At 35.0% G+C, this 16,911-nt stretch overlaps 1 protein-coding gene across 2 annotated transcripts in view; it reads left to right on the plus strand.

Moving 5' to 3' along the window:
• Slc26a7 (solute carrier family 26 member 7) overlaps positions 1-16,911 on the plus strand; it is a 175,081-nt gene that overhangs the window by 87,915 nt on the left and 70,255 nt on the right. For both annotated transcript variants that reach the window (XM_087190592.1, XM_087190591.1), the window contains exons 6-9: positions 6,888-7,040; positions 10,292-10,374; positions 12,041-12,188; positions 14,118-14,231. In XM_087190592.1, the coding sequence (XP_087046718.1) occupies positions 6,888-7,040; positions 10,292-10,374; positions 12,041-12,188; positions 14,118-14,231 (498 nt within the window). The remainder of the gene's footprint in view (positions 1-6,887; positions 7,041-10,291; positions 10,375-12,040; positions 12,189-14,117; positions 14,232-16,911) is intronic.

Here is a 16,911-nt window from a genome sequence, read left to right on the forward strand (position 1 = left end):
AGATACATGGTGATGTTTAAATTTAAAGAAAACATTATAGTATAAGACACATTGCCATTAATCTCCCTGAAAATACTCTCCATAACCTCAAATATACTTATTCCACCACTGTTATCACATTCTGAAGCAGTTCTGGAAGTCTTCCTTTTTTTTTTTTTTTGGTACCAGGGATCAAACTTGGGACCTTGCACTTGCGAGGCAGGTGGCAGAACCACTGAGCTAAATCCCCGGCCCTGGAAGTCCTCTTTTGTGAGCGTCTTTATGAGTTGTGGTAAAAAAATACGGTGAATGCTGCTGCCAAGTGTCCAACAGAAAGACAGGTACATAAAAAATTATGGTGTATACTCATCCACATTATTTACTGGATCTGGCACCATGTAACTTCTTGCTCTTCCTCAAAGTGAAAATGACCATGAAAAGTAAATGTTTTGAATTAATTCAAGACATCGAGGCAGCATAATTAAAGACATGAAAGAGGACATCCAAAAGTAAGTCAGAAGGTGGCAAGAATGGTGGGATAAATGTGTTCAAAAGGAGGGGGAATATTTTGAGAGGTATTAATGGCAATGTGTGTTTTACTATAATGCATTTAAAAAATTTAAACATTCACTCTATTCTTTGATCATACCTCATATATTTTAATATTCTTTGTGGTCCTTTATGGGTAGTTCATCCTTACTACGGAAGAAGTACTATTGATGATATCATGACACGTGAAGTATGTTAAAATCATTTTATTTCCTCCTATACATTTTATTGTATCAACCAGAATGCCAGGAAGTGTTATTTTGGTTAATGAGATTTTCTGGTTGCGTGCTAAGCAGAAAGTCCATTAAGTTAACACTTGTTCATATTTTCTAAATGTGTAAGCGCTTTTGTTGGTATCATGAAGATTAATAGAGTGAACGCACATTAGACCTTTGTCCTTGTACAGCTGTTTCTTTCCTCTTTCTTTATGCTACTGGGGATTGAACCCAGAACTTTTGTGCTGAGCCCTTTAATTATCCTTTATCTGAGATAGACTCTCACTAAGTCACTGATTGCCCAGGTTGGGCTCCAACTGTGATGCTCCTGCCTCAGCTTCTCAGAGCGCTGGCATCACAGGTGTGCGATACCACACTACCTCTTCAAAAGTGTTCCTATGTGAGGTCTTCAATGAACTTCAGTAATAGTTATGTAATGAAAAGCAATTGAAATTGTGTGATTGCAGAGAGGCATTAATTTTTCTCAAATAAATACCAAATATGAATTTTTTCAGCCTCCATTTTTCCTTCATTCCTATAAAATTTTAAGTTATTAAATATCCAATTATTTAGGTCAGGTTGACTATACCAAAGAGGAATTACTTGAAATTTACTGTAATGGTAGTCTTACTGTTTAGGTCAATATCTGGTACAAGATAAAACTTTCAATAAACATGTCGAATTAATGAGTAAACGGTAACTAAAAATTCCTCTCATATGACATATCCTAAGTACTGACAACAATAAAAGAGTTTCTATCCTTTCTCGCTTAGTCATTCTGCTTATTCAGGGTAAAAATCTATTCAATTTAGATATCTATTTTTATTATTACTATGTTAAACTAGAATACACATTCATTCAACAATATTTATTGGATATCTTTTGTCTTCCAGATACCATTATAGGAATTGAGAATGCATCAATGTTAAAATAAAATTACAAAGAATGGCCAAATCAGATAAATACGTTATATAAATATATATTGTATGTATGTGTGTGTGTGTGTGAAATGTCAGTTTCACATTTTTCATTCTTCGAAATATGTCAAATTGCATTTTTTATCCATATCAGTATTTTGCATTTTATGTCATTGCAATAAATGATCAATTGAAAGAATTAGTATTTAGTCTCAAAGTGACTTGAATGCCTATTTTATTAAGTAGATCAGTTAGTTTTGATGAAATAGCTTTCTTATTTATCCATACAGATACAAATATTACCTTTGCTTCTAGGAAGATCTAGGAAGCAAATGATGATCCTCAATAGGAATTTTTATCTACTGGAGCTTAGTACATGACAGCACATACAGAAAACTGGATTTATAGAAGCAATGAGGAGTTTAATGTGTGCTTAGACACCTAAAACTCTATTAAGTGGTATGTGTGTGTGTCTTATCCATGTCCTTACCTCTATCTGCACATGCCACCCATCTCCTTTGAGCCCAGTTAGCTTGTGACTTCTGTCTCTGGGTCCACATGACAGTCAGCAGAAGGACTCCTCACCAGCCTGCTTTCCTGTTGTGCTCTTCATGCTGGTTGTAATGAGTCTCTGCTCACCAACCCCTCCATATTCTTCTGGATCATTTTGTACAGTGTGCTTTGCTTGATGAGCTATAGTTTAATCCAGACAGACAATAAAATCCCTGGGGGGTGTTGTTTCTCATTCCTTTCATTCTGGGCTGATCATTTTTATTACTGCAAACACATGTTCTCAAGATGCACATTACAGAAAATTTGGTATGGCTTGGGAGTTCCACATATTTCTCTTCTTTCTTATACAGGCACTGCTATGGCATAGTTTTAATACCATGGAAAAAAGCTTAAAAAGTAATTTTCTAAATGCATTAAAACATTTGGATATTTGACCTTTCCTTGACAAATCATCTGGATAATTCTCTCAATTTTATCCTCAGATCATGATAAACCATCACAAAGTTATGCATTTTGACAAAATTTTCTTGACACTCCCCTGATCCCTATCCCCTATGGAATGTATTTTACCAAGTAAAATTTTATATTTTTATCCTGGGATTTGAATCATGAGTAACAATAGAAATGGTCCCTGTTCTTTCACCTTTAGGAATGCTGGGAACAATTACCATCCAAAACATAGAGAGGAAAAGTATTATCTGCATCTCAGTAACTATGATATTGTAGAACCTAATTTGCTTTCTAAATGGTTGGAATAAAGGAGAATACTTCAAAGAAAAATAAGTAAAACTACCTGATCTCTAATTTATTTCTTTACATGTTTGATAACACTGTTGGTGGTTTGCTATTTTTTTATTCATATAGAGAAGTGGCATTTGGATAACCTGGCATTCATTATGCTGGTCTCTTTCACACGGTGAGGCTCCACTTTTAATAGAGCACATTTTCTTTGTTTGAAACTGTTAGAATGTTAATGATCACGTTTAATAGATAGAATTCAGTCTTGGATAACCTAAGGTTCCCCCTTTACACCAGGTACATTCCTGATGTTTGGACCAGCTGGGCTAAGTCTGTGATTAGAAAAATCAGTAAGTAGAGTTTTAAGAGATGCCAATGAATATGACTTATATACTTTTTTTAAACCATAGTCTGTATAATATTTTGAGTCAGTATTTTGGGTTGCGGTCAAATTATATTTGAGATGCTAAATAAGGCAAAAAACAAACAAGTTGGACTACTATAAGAATAACCTATGTGGTAAAATCAAAACTAATTTTTATCACGTGAAACAAAGCTTGAGCATTCTGTGGACAAATAGAAATGAAATGATAAAACCCAGATTCAGTAGGTAAAGAGGTATGTTGAAGATAAGTAATACTCAATTAAAACTTTTAAAGTTATGCAAGTGATGTTTTTTCATAAGAGAGAATGTAAAAGATACAGATAAACACAAACGTTTTATGCTGAGCCAAGAGTCTTCTAGATATATCTATATATATTTTGGCATAAATATTATTTTATAAAATATGCGCTATTAGTTTGCTAGTGCATAACAAAGGCCAACTTAACATTGAAACTTAACCACAAAATATTTGTGATTTAACAAAAATATTTCTTGTAGTTATAGAGGCTAGAAGTTCAAACTCAAGGTGTTAGGAGGTTTGATCTCTCGGCCTGTAGATTGCTGCCTTTTTTGTTGTGTTCTCACACTATTTTTTTCTGTGCATTTTTCAATGTGTGTCCTAATCTTTTCTTATAAGGACGCTAGTCATCTTGAGTTAAGGCTCACCTGTATCACCACATTCTACCTTAACTACCTCTTTAAAGGTACAGTACTACCTGTGAAGAAGTCACATTCTGAGTCACTCGGGGACTCAACATATGAATTAGGAGGCAGACAACTCAGCACAAGAAAGTCAACCCACACATGTTTATTTCCAAGTTGCTTTTCTACCTATCACCATGATCGGAAAGGTCTTTCCACAACAAAGATAAATTTTATCTAAAACAATCTGTTTAATGAATGTACATTAATACATGTACTTATGTAAAATTATGATTTGAACCAGTTCCTCTTGAATCTACTGTAAATGGTTTTAAATTCTTTTTCTGTTCTAAACATTGCTTCATTGAATATCCTTATAATAAGATCTTTTGCATGAGCCTAATTATGTTCATACCTTAATTTTCTTGAAGTGGAGCTGCTTAGGAAATAGAATATTTCAAGTGCTGGATAAGCTTTATCAGATTATCAAAATATTGTATCTATTTGAAATTGTATCAGTAGTATAGAAGAGTTCACAACTCTTCTTCCAAACTTCATCAACATTAAGCATTACCATTTAAAAATCAATACTTTGATAAAATCTGCTTTTGTGTTTGACTTTTGTGTCTGTATTTCTTTGATTATTACTGTGGTTGAGCACTTTGCTCATAAATTTATTATTTCTATTAATTTTATTAATTATCTATGTCTTCTGTCCATTTTAAAGTGATCTTCAATTACTTCATTTTTTTACATTTAACTCTTTTATCCAGAATTTATTTTATTTTGCTTAATTTTCCTCCCAACAAGTTATAGTGGATAATCATTTCTGTAATGCAACTGTTATATGGCTCTAGGCTCTCATTTTTTTCTACTTTTGCTCATACATTTTAATAGTTTCACGTTTTAACTTATACATACTTATTTATGTTAGTATAAATACATAAATATTCTTCTCTTTAAATATTATCTTATTTATTATTATGCATTTAATAGTCTACATGAATTTGAGAATCATTTTATTAGGTTTCCAAAAAATACAATTCAAATTAATTTTCTCTATATTAAATAATTATGTAGATATAGGATTGGATTTAGGTTATTAGCACTTGATTTAGAATTCTTTAAAATCTTACCCCATATTTTTTTATGACAGTAGATGAGATGCTTATATAATTATCAACATGACCCTGAATAGTTGAGCATAATATTACTGGCACTTAGTTGATTAAATATAAACTTTCAGTTTTACAGAGGACTTTAATTTTATTCTTTTCCTTTACATTACTCTTAAATTTATTCTACTTTTCTGTCATCATACACCAAGTTACCAGTCTAATATTATTGTATTATACCTTCTTCCTAGTTGTAAGCAAATTCTTTGATAATAGAATTTCCAATAGAGCTGCTTGCTTTTAAAGACAAACCACTGTATTGGTTTCATGAGTGTATTTTTGGAAGTCAGATACTCCTCTCAGCATATTCAGTGTTCTAAGTTTTATAAATGTGACCTTAGAGCAAAACATTTTCACCAGGCTCTTTCCCCTCAATTTCTTCCCATCTGTACTCTGGCCAATATCTGTGTATCTCGTTTGGTAAGGGCTTCCCGACCTCTCATATCCCTAAGTAGTGTACTTCAGGTGCCCCTTCATGTCTATAGCACCCTATTGCACTAATATATTGCTTTTAATCAGCAAGGGCTGTACTACACTGTGACTATGTTACTACCTGAGGCTGTATCTAAGTTTTTCATCATTATAGACCTAACACTGGCAGAATATGTGACAATAAACAAATAAATGCTGAGTAGCTGAGAATACGGTAATATTTTACATTAAGCCAAATATCTGATGGCAATTAAATAACAGCTCTCAACTTCTTTGTGTGTGGCTTGTAGGTATTTGGCTCTGGCATTTGAGGAGTGATAGGGTCAAAGGTGGAGGAGTCTCTGCTCTTAATGATGAATCCTCTTGTAACTAAATGAATTATAGCATCTCTGCCCTTCACTGCCAGGAAAACAGCCAGAAGAATCATTCATTTTAGTAGTGTCCTTATGTAAGAAGGTACAAACCCTATTTTTTATTGGAGAATTTTGTACATGTAAATGAATACAGGGTGTGATAAAAAAATGGGGAATGTTTGAATTTTAAAAATTACTACAGTAAAAGAAAAATTGCCACCAATCCTCTTCAAAATACTCCCTTTCCTTAAAAACACGTATCTATCATTCTTGCCACTTTCTGAAGCAGTTCTGGAAGTTCTCTTTAGAACTTCCAGAGAGAGTCTTTACTCTTTAGTTGCACTGTTGTGGCTGCCTCAATGTCCTGAATCAATTTAAAACTTACTTTTCATGGTCATTTTGACTTTAGGGAAGAACCAGAAGTTGCACAGTGCCAGATTTAATGAATGAAGTGGATGAGGACCTACCATAATGTTTTCATGAGTCTGCCTTTCCATTGAATGTCATTTGGCAGCAGCACTTGCAGTATTTTTTTATCACACTTCCTTAAGACACTCAAGAAAGAAGACTTCCAGAACTGCTTCAGAAAGTTTCAAGAATAGTGGGATAAGTGTATTCAAAGTTAGGGGGAGTATTTTGAGGGGCATTAATGGCAAAGTGTCTTCACATTTTAAATATTAAAACAGGGCTGTGGATTTAGCTCAGTGGTGTGGCCACCTGCCTCGCAAGCTCAAGGTCCCAAGTTCAATCCCCGGTACTAAAAAAACCCAAAAAACAAATAACTAAACATTCACCATATATGTCGATCACACCCATATGTATTTTTGCTGTATTTCAGCAGTGATCACCCTTTTCCTTCCTACTTTCCCATCATGCAGTCATTGAGGCATTTTTATGAAAAATCTTTGAGTTTATCTGAGGCCAGATTTCCATGCTGGTATATTGTGGATGCCCCTAAATTCTGTTTATGCTCTTTTTCATTACTGTAGATTTATGCATATGTCTTTGAAAACATCAAGTCTGTCCAACTGGAAGCACTGCTCTTATCCTTGCTGAGCATTGTGGTTCTTGTTCTTGTTAAAGAGCTCAATGAACAGTTTAAAAGGAAAATTAAAGTTGTTCTCCCTGTCGATTTAGTTTTGGTAAGTATGAAATCAACATTTAGCTTTCTGCTGTACTAAGCCTGCCAGTTGGAGTAATCCACAGATGCTTACTACAATGTCTACAGCAACCCACAGATACTTCTGTGTTTCATTAAAGAAGGGCTAATTTGCGTGGCTATACATTAATGTAAGAACAGGAAACATTTTGAGTTAATAATTTAAAAAAGGAGGTACATGTGTTTTCAATTTATGTTGCATTTCTCATATGCTTTTAATTTTTTATATGAATAAGAGAATATAAAGCCTAAGATCTTATAAGGAGACATTTCTAAGGGTGAGACTCAAAAGATTTCTGGCATGATCCTATATAAAGCAATAAAATGTCATACCACACCTTATTGATATGACACCTCTATGATATTCATAGAAATATTTTCAATTGGCAAATGTCCATGAATAACTGGTAGCTTTGTTCATACTTTTGTTACTGGCCTAATTTTGCTTTACCAAAGAGATGCTCATGATTTTCATTGGCCAGGGTGGTTCTTTAAAATATTTTTTGTTGTGTTTGGAATATCAGTATCTTATATCTTGATCCCAAGGTTTATGGTATTAAAATTTGTGCTTTGAAATTTTAAGAGCCTTAATAGGAACTCTTAAAGTATTCAACTGAAAATGAAATGTTAGTACAACCATAGTCTACTAACTTATTTCTCATTAATTGGCTTTAGTTTTTTAATGGTTTTTGTATATTACAAAGAATGTCTAAATAATTTCATCCATTAAATAACCTTTATACTGTTAAATAGTATAGGTCTGTATACATTTATTAAAGCTGGAACATTGAAATCTGCTTCTGAAGTATATGACACATTTTTGTAGCTCTAATGAAGCAGGACTTTCCCTATGGCTAGCCAATCCATGATGGTATTTTCCTGACTGTTGGTTAAGATACATATAACATATGTAGTCTGTGTGTATATTTCAGATATGTTATAAAATCACAGAGTACTATAGTTATTAGTTTTCACAGTTACAACTCTGAAGTGTATCATCTTATTGTAAAGTTCTGCAGATATTAAAAAATGTCTATTTATCTTGAGAAGGTATATAAATTTCATAAAACCAAACACCGAAAGCAAACTTAGGGAAGAAGGCCTTTGAGCTATTAATAAAAGAGTTTCTATTCTCTGCAAAATGAGTAGGAATTATTCTTAAAATAAAAGGTATTCTTTATACAGTGTGACAATTGCAAGACCCAAGGCAAAAACATCAATAGAAATCCAAATACTTAAAAGTTATAGATCAAAATATCAAATAAAACAGCTTCTGGTTTTCTACACTGATTACTGTACCTAAATGATGACCTGGAAAATCAGCTTAGGTGGAGAATTCTCCTACTCCTTTGAGCTCTGTCAGAATGTGAAGCTTAAGGTGAGCCAACCTTTAGGTTTGTTCCTTCCCATCCCCCACTCCAGCCCTATCCCACTGTATTGGTCACCTTTCCTGTTGCTGGGCAAAATATCAAGTATCTGTAACTTAAGGAAGGAGAGATTTAATTTGGCTTGTAGTTTCAGAGGAGTCAGGCCATGGTCAGCTAGCTCTGAGGCAGGAACATCATAGCAGAAAGATGTGGTAGAACAAAGCTGCTCAGTTCCTAGAGGCTGGGAAGCAGAGCAGGGGAACAGTCCCAGAGAGGAAGGAGCCAGGCACAAGATATACATCCCAAGGTCACTCCTTAATGACCCACCCAGACACACCCAGAGGTGTTCTGTACTAATCTCCTAGCAGCTCCTAATCTGATCGATCAATTGACATTTAAGAACTATCACACATACCCACAAAGGGATTCACATGTCTACATGTAGGTGTCCCTATCCCAGGTCTAAACTCCAAAACATTTCCACTCTACCACCACAACTGCCTTCTTGGCCTTCATTGGGACATAAGGAAGATGCCTTACAAGCAGGTTGGGGGCCATCTGGGCAGAAATGATAGATTCTTGTGTATTGAGGTTCAGCAAGATTAGAGCAAGTTTAAGGTGGGCACATCCTCCTGCCTACAAAGCTCCCATCTTAGTGGGTGGATTACATTTAGAGCTCTGAGCCCACCTAAGACAGGATCCTCTATTGCCCAGGATTAAGGACAGTACAGGCTTTGCATACATATATGATACTAAAATAATACTGAGAAGGACCAATGACTTAAGTGATAAAGAAAATTTACTTATGTTAAAGAAACATGGTGAAAAAGTAAGACACTGTCTGAAAGATTAATTCAGTGACTTGGAAAATATTATTATTATATCACAATATTTATGCAGTTTAACAGTATAACCTGGGAAGTTTTGTTGTTTTTTCTCTTTTTTAAAATCCTGAAAGATGTTTTGCTTTTAAAGCCCATTTGATATTTTGGAAACTACTACAAATTCAATTAAGCAACAGAAATGCATAGATAGAAAAACGCTACAAAATAATATTATTGGGCATTATTGTTAAAAATTTCTTATTTTGCTACTCTGATTTTGTTACTCTTTTTTTTCTGGATGTGTATATAATAAATTTGTACTTTAATTAAATAATTGATTTATCTCTTTTAATAAGATAAACCATTCCAAACTGATACCATAACCATATGAAATTTCTAGTAACTATTAAAATTACCAGGAGAAAGAAAAGAAAATGTGAAAGTGGATAGCAAATACTATGGTGGTATGGCTTGTAAAACAAAAGCTGAACTGACTCCGTTATGAATTTGAATAATGATTGTGGGTACAAGCAGAGAAACTGTGATCCAGATCAGCACATCAGTAACAAGTGACACAGTAGCTGAGACTCCACGTGTTGTTTAAAAAGCACTTGGCTTAAAAGCTTGTGATGCTTTACTTCAAGGAATAGTTAAAGATCAAAATTCAAAAATATTCAAGGAAACTGTAAATCATCATTAATTAGCATCATAGTTTAGGAGAATTAATGCAATATCTCAAATTCTGAAGAGCTTATTGTCATGAAGGGAAAAATGTCTGGTCTTAAGAAGCATTCCTTTATGACATGAAAGACAAGTATTTAGGTTGGATTGTGGTGTCTTTACACACACACGCACTGCCCCCATATCCGTATTTTGTTTTCCCTCAAAACTGGACAAAACTAGGTTGATGTAGTGAAGAATATTAGAAAAGCTTTAATGCTTGATATCATCTAAATTTGAGATTGTAAATTATTGAAATAGTTTTAAAATGTTTGAAAGGTCAGTAATAAATTATTTTTCTTTTTTCAAACGAAACCACACAGATTATTGCAGCATCATTTGCTTGTTATTGTACCAATATGGAACATACATATGGATTAGAAGTGGTTGGTCATATTCCAAAAGGGTAATGTAGTCTTTTCATATTACTATATATTACTTGTTTGTTTGTTTTTAATGGAGGATGAGACTGGGAGTAGGTGGATATGGATTTATTTCTTTCTGGCCTATATGAGACAGAATTCTAATTAATTTCTATTATAAAATGATTGAAAACAACACTACATTTTAGGGAAATAGTAATTTCCCAGGGACAGCTCCATGTGTCTAACTTTGTAATAGGGAATTTACGTATTACTAAGTAAATTGATAACTCTTTTATATGGTATTGCTTTAGGTGAAAGATTTGAACAGAAAGATTTGCAAAGATATTATGTGAAAAAATTGAGGGTATTGTATTTGTAAATAAGAAGCATTGTCTGGAATTTAATCACCTCTATTCATCCCACATATGACTGTTTTCTTTTACTTAACTCAGAATAAAGGTATCATATGAAACAACAATACCACAGGCTGTGCTTAATGACCAGAGAGACGATAGAGTCGAGAAGTCATGGCCCCTCTCCTGCACACAGCCTTGCTCTAGATCCTAGGGTCTTTAACAAAAGAGGAAATGTTCATCCTAGGTGGAAAAAAGTCATTCCAAATACAAACTGAAAGAAAATGAAGGCAAATTATGGAGAGAGAAGTTTCGTTTTAATGGATGAAATATACCAATACAGATAAATTTGGAACAAAGTTAACATTTGTTGGATTCCCTAAATTTTATTGTCCAACCCCCAGTTTTGGTTTTAAACAACATTAAACTAGAAAAACAGTAGAAAAGTTCTCAGGAATTAAAAAGATAATAATAAAAATTTCTGTCTTTACTAGACTAGGTAGATATATGGTAATGAAGATTGTTTAAATCAACTTGAATTTTTATTTACAGTTTCATTTTAGGTCCGTTTGTTTTTAAGGCAAATTATAGTAATTAGGCATACTCAATTTTCATAAAACAAAAGTTCTACTTTTTTTTTGTTTTTGGTAAATCTCCCAAAGAATCATTAGGATACAGAAATGATGATTTTTAGGCTTAAAGTGGCTTCAAAGGACAATAAGACAATGGATGGAAATTATTTGAGAAACGTTTTAAACAGTTCTTTGAGACAAAGAAACAGCTAAGTGTGGTCCTATAGTTTGCAACAGAGTTGGAATCTTTCTACATATTTTTCTTAACATACGCAAACCATGGTCAAGTATACTGTGAAAGGATTGAGTTAAAAATGGAATTAAGATAATGAAATCAAAGGCAAATTTAGAGATTAACTCAAGAATTGTAGCTCACAGTAATGTTTGCACACAGTAAGATAGTATCCAAGGGAAGAAATACATCTCAAATACCAACCAAATAAATATTTGGAAATGTTTGAATGAAAGAACGTTCCAGATTTGCTTTTGTTTCCCATACAGGACATTTTTTGTCAAGTTAGTTTCTTCAGTGTAACCTGAATTCTCTAATAGAAATGTCAGAGTGTGGAGCTGTCCCTAGGATTTTCTTATAATTTTGCTTTTCTGCTAAATAATGTTGAAAACAAAGGGCTTCTCATGGAAAGGCTGCTGGGTTTTCTTCTAGGTAGTTAGTTCATTTATTCTATGTAAACTTCAGAATCATTATCACAGTTGAGTTTATTGCCAGTTGTTACAGAAATGACCTGAAGGTTGGTACTTCTGTATGGTCTTTCTCTTCACAGAATCCCTCCACCACGAGCTCCTCCGATGAACATCTTCTCTGCAGTAGTCACTGAAGCTTTTGGAGTTGCTCTTGTAGGCTATGTGGCCTCACTGGCTCTTGCTCAAGGATCTGCCAAAAAATTCAAATATTCAGTGGATGATAACCAGGTGGAGTGTGCCACAGCCCCTCTTCACTCCTGTCCTATCATTGTCCTGCACACTCTCAGATCCCGAAGAGTTGAACCTTTGAAAAATATGACTTTCCTAACTGTATGGAAAGAATGGGCAGAACAAAACACATTGGTTCATAATACTTTTTTTTCTAAAGACAGATGTTCTTTGGTTTTGTTTTTAGGAGAGAATAAATTTGAATGTAGTTATCATATCATGCTAACTTCAAAAACATATGGATTTCAGATTAGAAACTAGTTTTACTTTTCTTACTTAGGTACTGAGGACATGAAGATTTAGTCTTAGAATACATAAGCCTGTAGATTGTATTATTTTTCTCCCTGAAATATTTTTCCAGTGTCTTGCTTCAAGCATCATGGTCAACCAAGCAGCACAGGTCTGAAGAGAAACTGCACTATAGTAGTTATGAAAGCTTAACTACCTGTGTGCAAACCTCACTCTGATACTATGTGACCTTAATGCCTACTGTGCCCTAGTTTTCTCACCTGTGAAAAATATATTTATCATTCTATGTATTACATTGGGCCATACTATGTGCCAGACATGGGCCTAGGTACAAGGATACATTAATACACAATACAGACTATATCTTTCTCTTGAAACTTCTCAGTGGCTTCCCATCATACTCAAAAGCCTCATCATGGTTTGTAGGATTCTCCATGTCCAACCACTATCTCATTTGCTCTCTGGCTTTATTTCCCTTTTGTACCACACAGTTTTTTATTTCCCTCTGTACCACGCAGTTTTTCCTTGAATTCACTAGTCTCAATTCTGGCTCAGCGCATTTGTACTTCTTCCATTTTCCAGGAACTCTATTCTTCCAGATATCTGCCTATATCCTTTACTCAAATTTTTCAGGAATGCCTTTGGTAATCTAAAATTGCACATTCCCGATTTCCCCATGTTCTCCTCTACTTTACATAGCATATTTATTTTGTTTATTGTCTGCATTCCCACACCAGAGCCACAGATGAGTGAGAGCGGGGATATTTGTTTATGCTTACTGACAACAGAAGCAGGCAAACTGTTGTAATACTTCAAGTGAGAGGTGATGCCTTAGACCAGAGTATAGTGAGTGGGTTTTGAACCAGATGTGGATGCCATCTGGGCAAAGGCAGGGTAGGAGTCAAGAATAAGTCTGAAGCTCTGGGCCTAAGCAACTGGAACTTGAGATGAGGAGTGACTTGAAAGTGCCAGGGTGGGGTGGTAGGGATCCATAGATTGGACTAATAAGGTGGAAAAACTTGTTAGTCTTCAAGTCCAGATAGTAACTAGTAGCATTTATATGGCTGCATGATTCTGAAGTTCAGAGAAATGGTCCAAGCTGCAGATATGAATTTGGGAGTTATCAATACATATTTGGGTAGCTACAGTGTAGCTAGAGAAGAGAAATGGTCCAATATTTGCAATTGGTTAGATAAGAAAGAATCATAAAGGAAATTGGGAAGTGGCCAGTGAGGTAGGGGGACACCATAAGAGTATGAGGTCCTAGAAGCTAAGTGAAGGAGCCTTTAAGGAGGAAAAAAATTAGCAACTGTGTCAAATGACTCTTAGATCAAGTAAGATAAGAACTAGCGATTCGATGTAGCATTGTGGAGATCATTAGTGGAGTAGTGGGAATAAAAGCTTGATTATAGTGACTTGAAAGATGACAAGTTGGCCACAAGAGCATAAATGCATAGCGTTTCTTTATAGGAGTGCTATGAGTATTGGAGAAGTACAGTGTTTAGAATAGTTTCTTGCTTATTACAAGCATTCAATAAATGCTTACTGTTTTCCTTTTAATTATTAAATCGCACCTGGTGAGGAGAACAGAAATTGAATATCAACAAGCTTCATTCTTTCACAATCTGAAAGTCCACTGTGATCAAGAAGTGATATATTCTCCTATTATCAATCTTGCAGGAATTTTTGGCCCATGGCCTCAGCAACGTGATTCCTTCATTTTTCTTCTGTATCCCAAGTGCGGCTGCCATGGGAAGGACTGCTGGCCTGTACAGCACGGGAGCAAAGACACAGGTAACTCAGCAGGGACAGACAGACAACAGAACCTCCACTCTCATCCTTGGAGAGTAGGAAGAATGAAGTTCTCTGTAAGGCCCTGAAAATATTTTCATTTATTTACAGTTTTCCAAGTAGTTTCACTGAAATCTCTCTCTCTCTCCAACCCCCGCCTGTTTCTCTCCTCTTTCCTATAAACGGTCCTTCCAGAGACTGATTGTGAGTGACCGAATCAATGAACAAACTTAATATATCTGTACAGATGGCAACTTTATCGTTAGCAACCTTTGAAACCAAAGCTCCCTCTAGTGGTACCTCTGATTTTTTTCCATTAATTATACAGTGAAAGTGTTTTGTTCACTTCCTTGAGATAAAATGAAATCAATTATGTGCAAAACCAATCCTTGTTCCTGAAATTTCTTCCAAGAGAGATCTACAAGGGTGTAAATGTGGCATCGATGTCTGTGAACATTTCAGGATAAAGAAACATTTCTTACATTTTCTTAGGAACTGAAGTTAGTTTGATGCTTATTGAAAGCCTACCCTACTCCAGGGATTACACTGAGCATTGGTGATATGATGACCATGACAGTGAACATGTCCCAAACAATACTGAGTTGTTTGTCAGGCATTTTATATAAATGAACCCATTTAATCCTTTTGAAACCCTATATAAGAGGTATAATATCTTAGCCAATTTCACATCATTGGAACACAAAACCTGACACCCAAGTTTAAAGGAGGAGAGGTCTATTTTGGGTCATTGTTTCATTCCCTGGTCAGCTAGCTAGCTCCAAGGCAGAAATGGCATGGTGGGAAGCCCTGGATGGAGGAAAGGTATTCATGCCATGGTGGCCAGGAAACAGAAAGAGAAGGAGTTGAGGAAGGAAATACAGCTGTTAGGGTCACACTCTCAGTGACCCACCTCCCCCAATCAGATCCCACCTCCCAACAGTAAGTCACTTTAGCACCTCCATAATTCGATCGCCTTCCCAAACCCGACCTCTGAACACATGAGGAATTGGGGGACATTCCAATCTAAACCAGATCATGTAACTGTCATTCTCAGTTTCTGCATGAGAAAGTTGAGGGAAAGAGGGTTGAAGTAATTTACCCAAGTGTAAGAGCTACTAAGTGGTAGGCTGGAATTTGATTCCAGATAGATTTACTCCAATCTTTGAGCTCTTACCCACTGTTCCATATGAGAAAATTCATGTGTATCTTATCATGAGAAATGAACAATAATAGTTAATCATTATTAAAACATTTCTTGTTTAAAATATGAATGGAACAAGAATTTCTAAAACATTTTATATGCTTATTCTAACAAATACTAGGACTATATTAACTCTATTAACTCTTTTAACTGTCAATTCTATTAACTGGTTTTTTTTAGCTTGTACTAGCATAAATTTGAAAAGTATAGGGTTTGTGTCCTTAGGAGCAAATGGCAAGACAAACATGTGTAAATAGATACTAAAATGGGGCACAAAAATGTAAATATACCATGAAACAGAAGAAAAGCAGCAACCAATTTTAAATATATTATCATTTGACAAATAATCAGCTAAAAAGTGGAATCCATATGGAAGCTTCGTTAATAGGCATCAGGTAATTTGACAGTTTTTTTATAGTTAGTGATTTCACATATAGGTTCATCGTGCATTGGCATAAACTTCTTTGCCTTTAGAATTATTTATTTTCTTAGTGCATATTAGAAATACAGAATAATAAAGTTCATTTTGGTGAAGTGATAAAAGCATAGGGCATATTTTTGTTATTTTGGCTCCATCACCTCCTTCTCTCTCTCTTTCTCTTCTTTATCTCATATAGTCTACTTTCTGCTTTCTTGTCTTCTCTTCATTTTTTTTTTTTTTGGATTACTCATATAAGAGAAAACATGTGATATTTAACTTTCTGAGTCAGGCTTATTTCACTTAACATGATGGTTTCCAGTTCCAGCCATATTCCTGCCAATGGCATGATTTTTTTCTTTATAGCTAATATTCCATTGTATATATACCCCACTTTTTCCTTTAGTTGACAGACATCGAGGTTGTTTCTACAGCTTAGCTATTATGAATTGTGCCACAATAAACATGGGTATGAAAGTATGACTATAGTATGCGGTCTTTAATTCTTTGGAGAATATATTGAAAAGTGCCTGTGTTGGTTACTTTTCTCTCATTGCTGAGACAAAATACCCAGCACCAAAAGTTAGAGAGGAAGAGGTTTATTTGGCCTACGGTTCATAGAGGTTTCAGTACATAATTGGCTGGCTCCAAGGCTGGGATGGCAAACAAGCATCACAGAGGAGAAACAACATGGTGCCCACACAGTAGCAAAGGTAGCAAGAGAAGTTTAACAGTGTCTCCCTGCCCCCTTTACCTTACTCAGACTACTTAGGGCGGGTAGCACTCATACCCTTAATCCCAGTGCCCTTGAACCTAGCATTGCATCATGAATCAGTTGCAGCTTCACACACTCTTGATCAAGCCTATGACCAAATGAGACTTTGGGGGGAAATCTAGACCCAAATCATAACAGTGACATAGCTGGGTCAAACAATATCTCTGTTTTTAGGTTTTTGAGGAATCTCCACACTGATTTCTATTGGTTGTACTAGTTTACATTCCTACCAATAGTGTAGAAAGATTTCTTATCCCTCCCCCACATCCTCACCAATGTTATTATTTCT

This window comes from Heterocephalus glaber, unplaced genomic scaffold (assembly GCF_053883595.1).
Source record: "Heterocephalus glaber isolate CG9 unplaced genomic scaffold, H.glaber_assembly_v1.0 deba00001553, whole genome shotgun sequence".
Taxonomy (NCBI): domain Eukaryota; kingdom Metazoa; phylum Chordata; class Mammalia; order Rodentia; family Bathyergidae; genus Heterocephalus; species Heterocephalus glaber.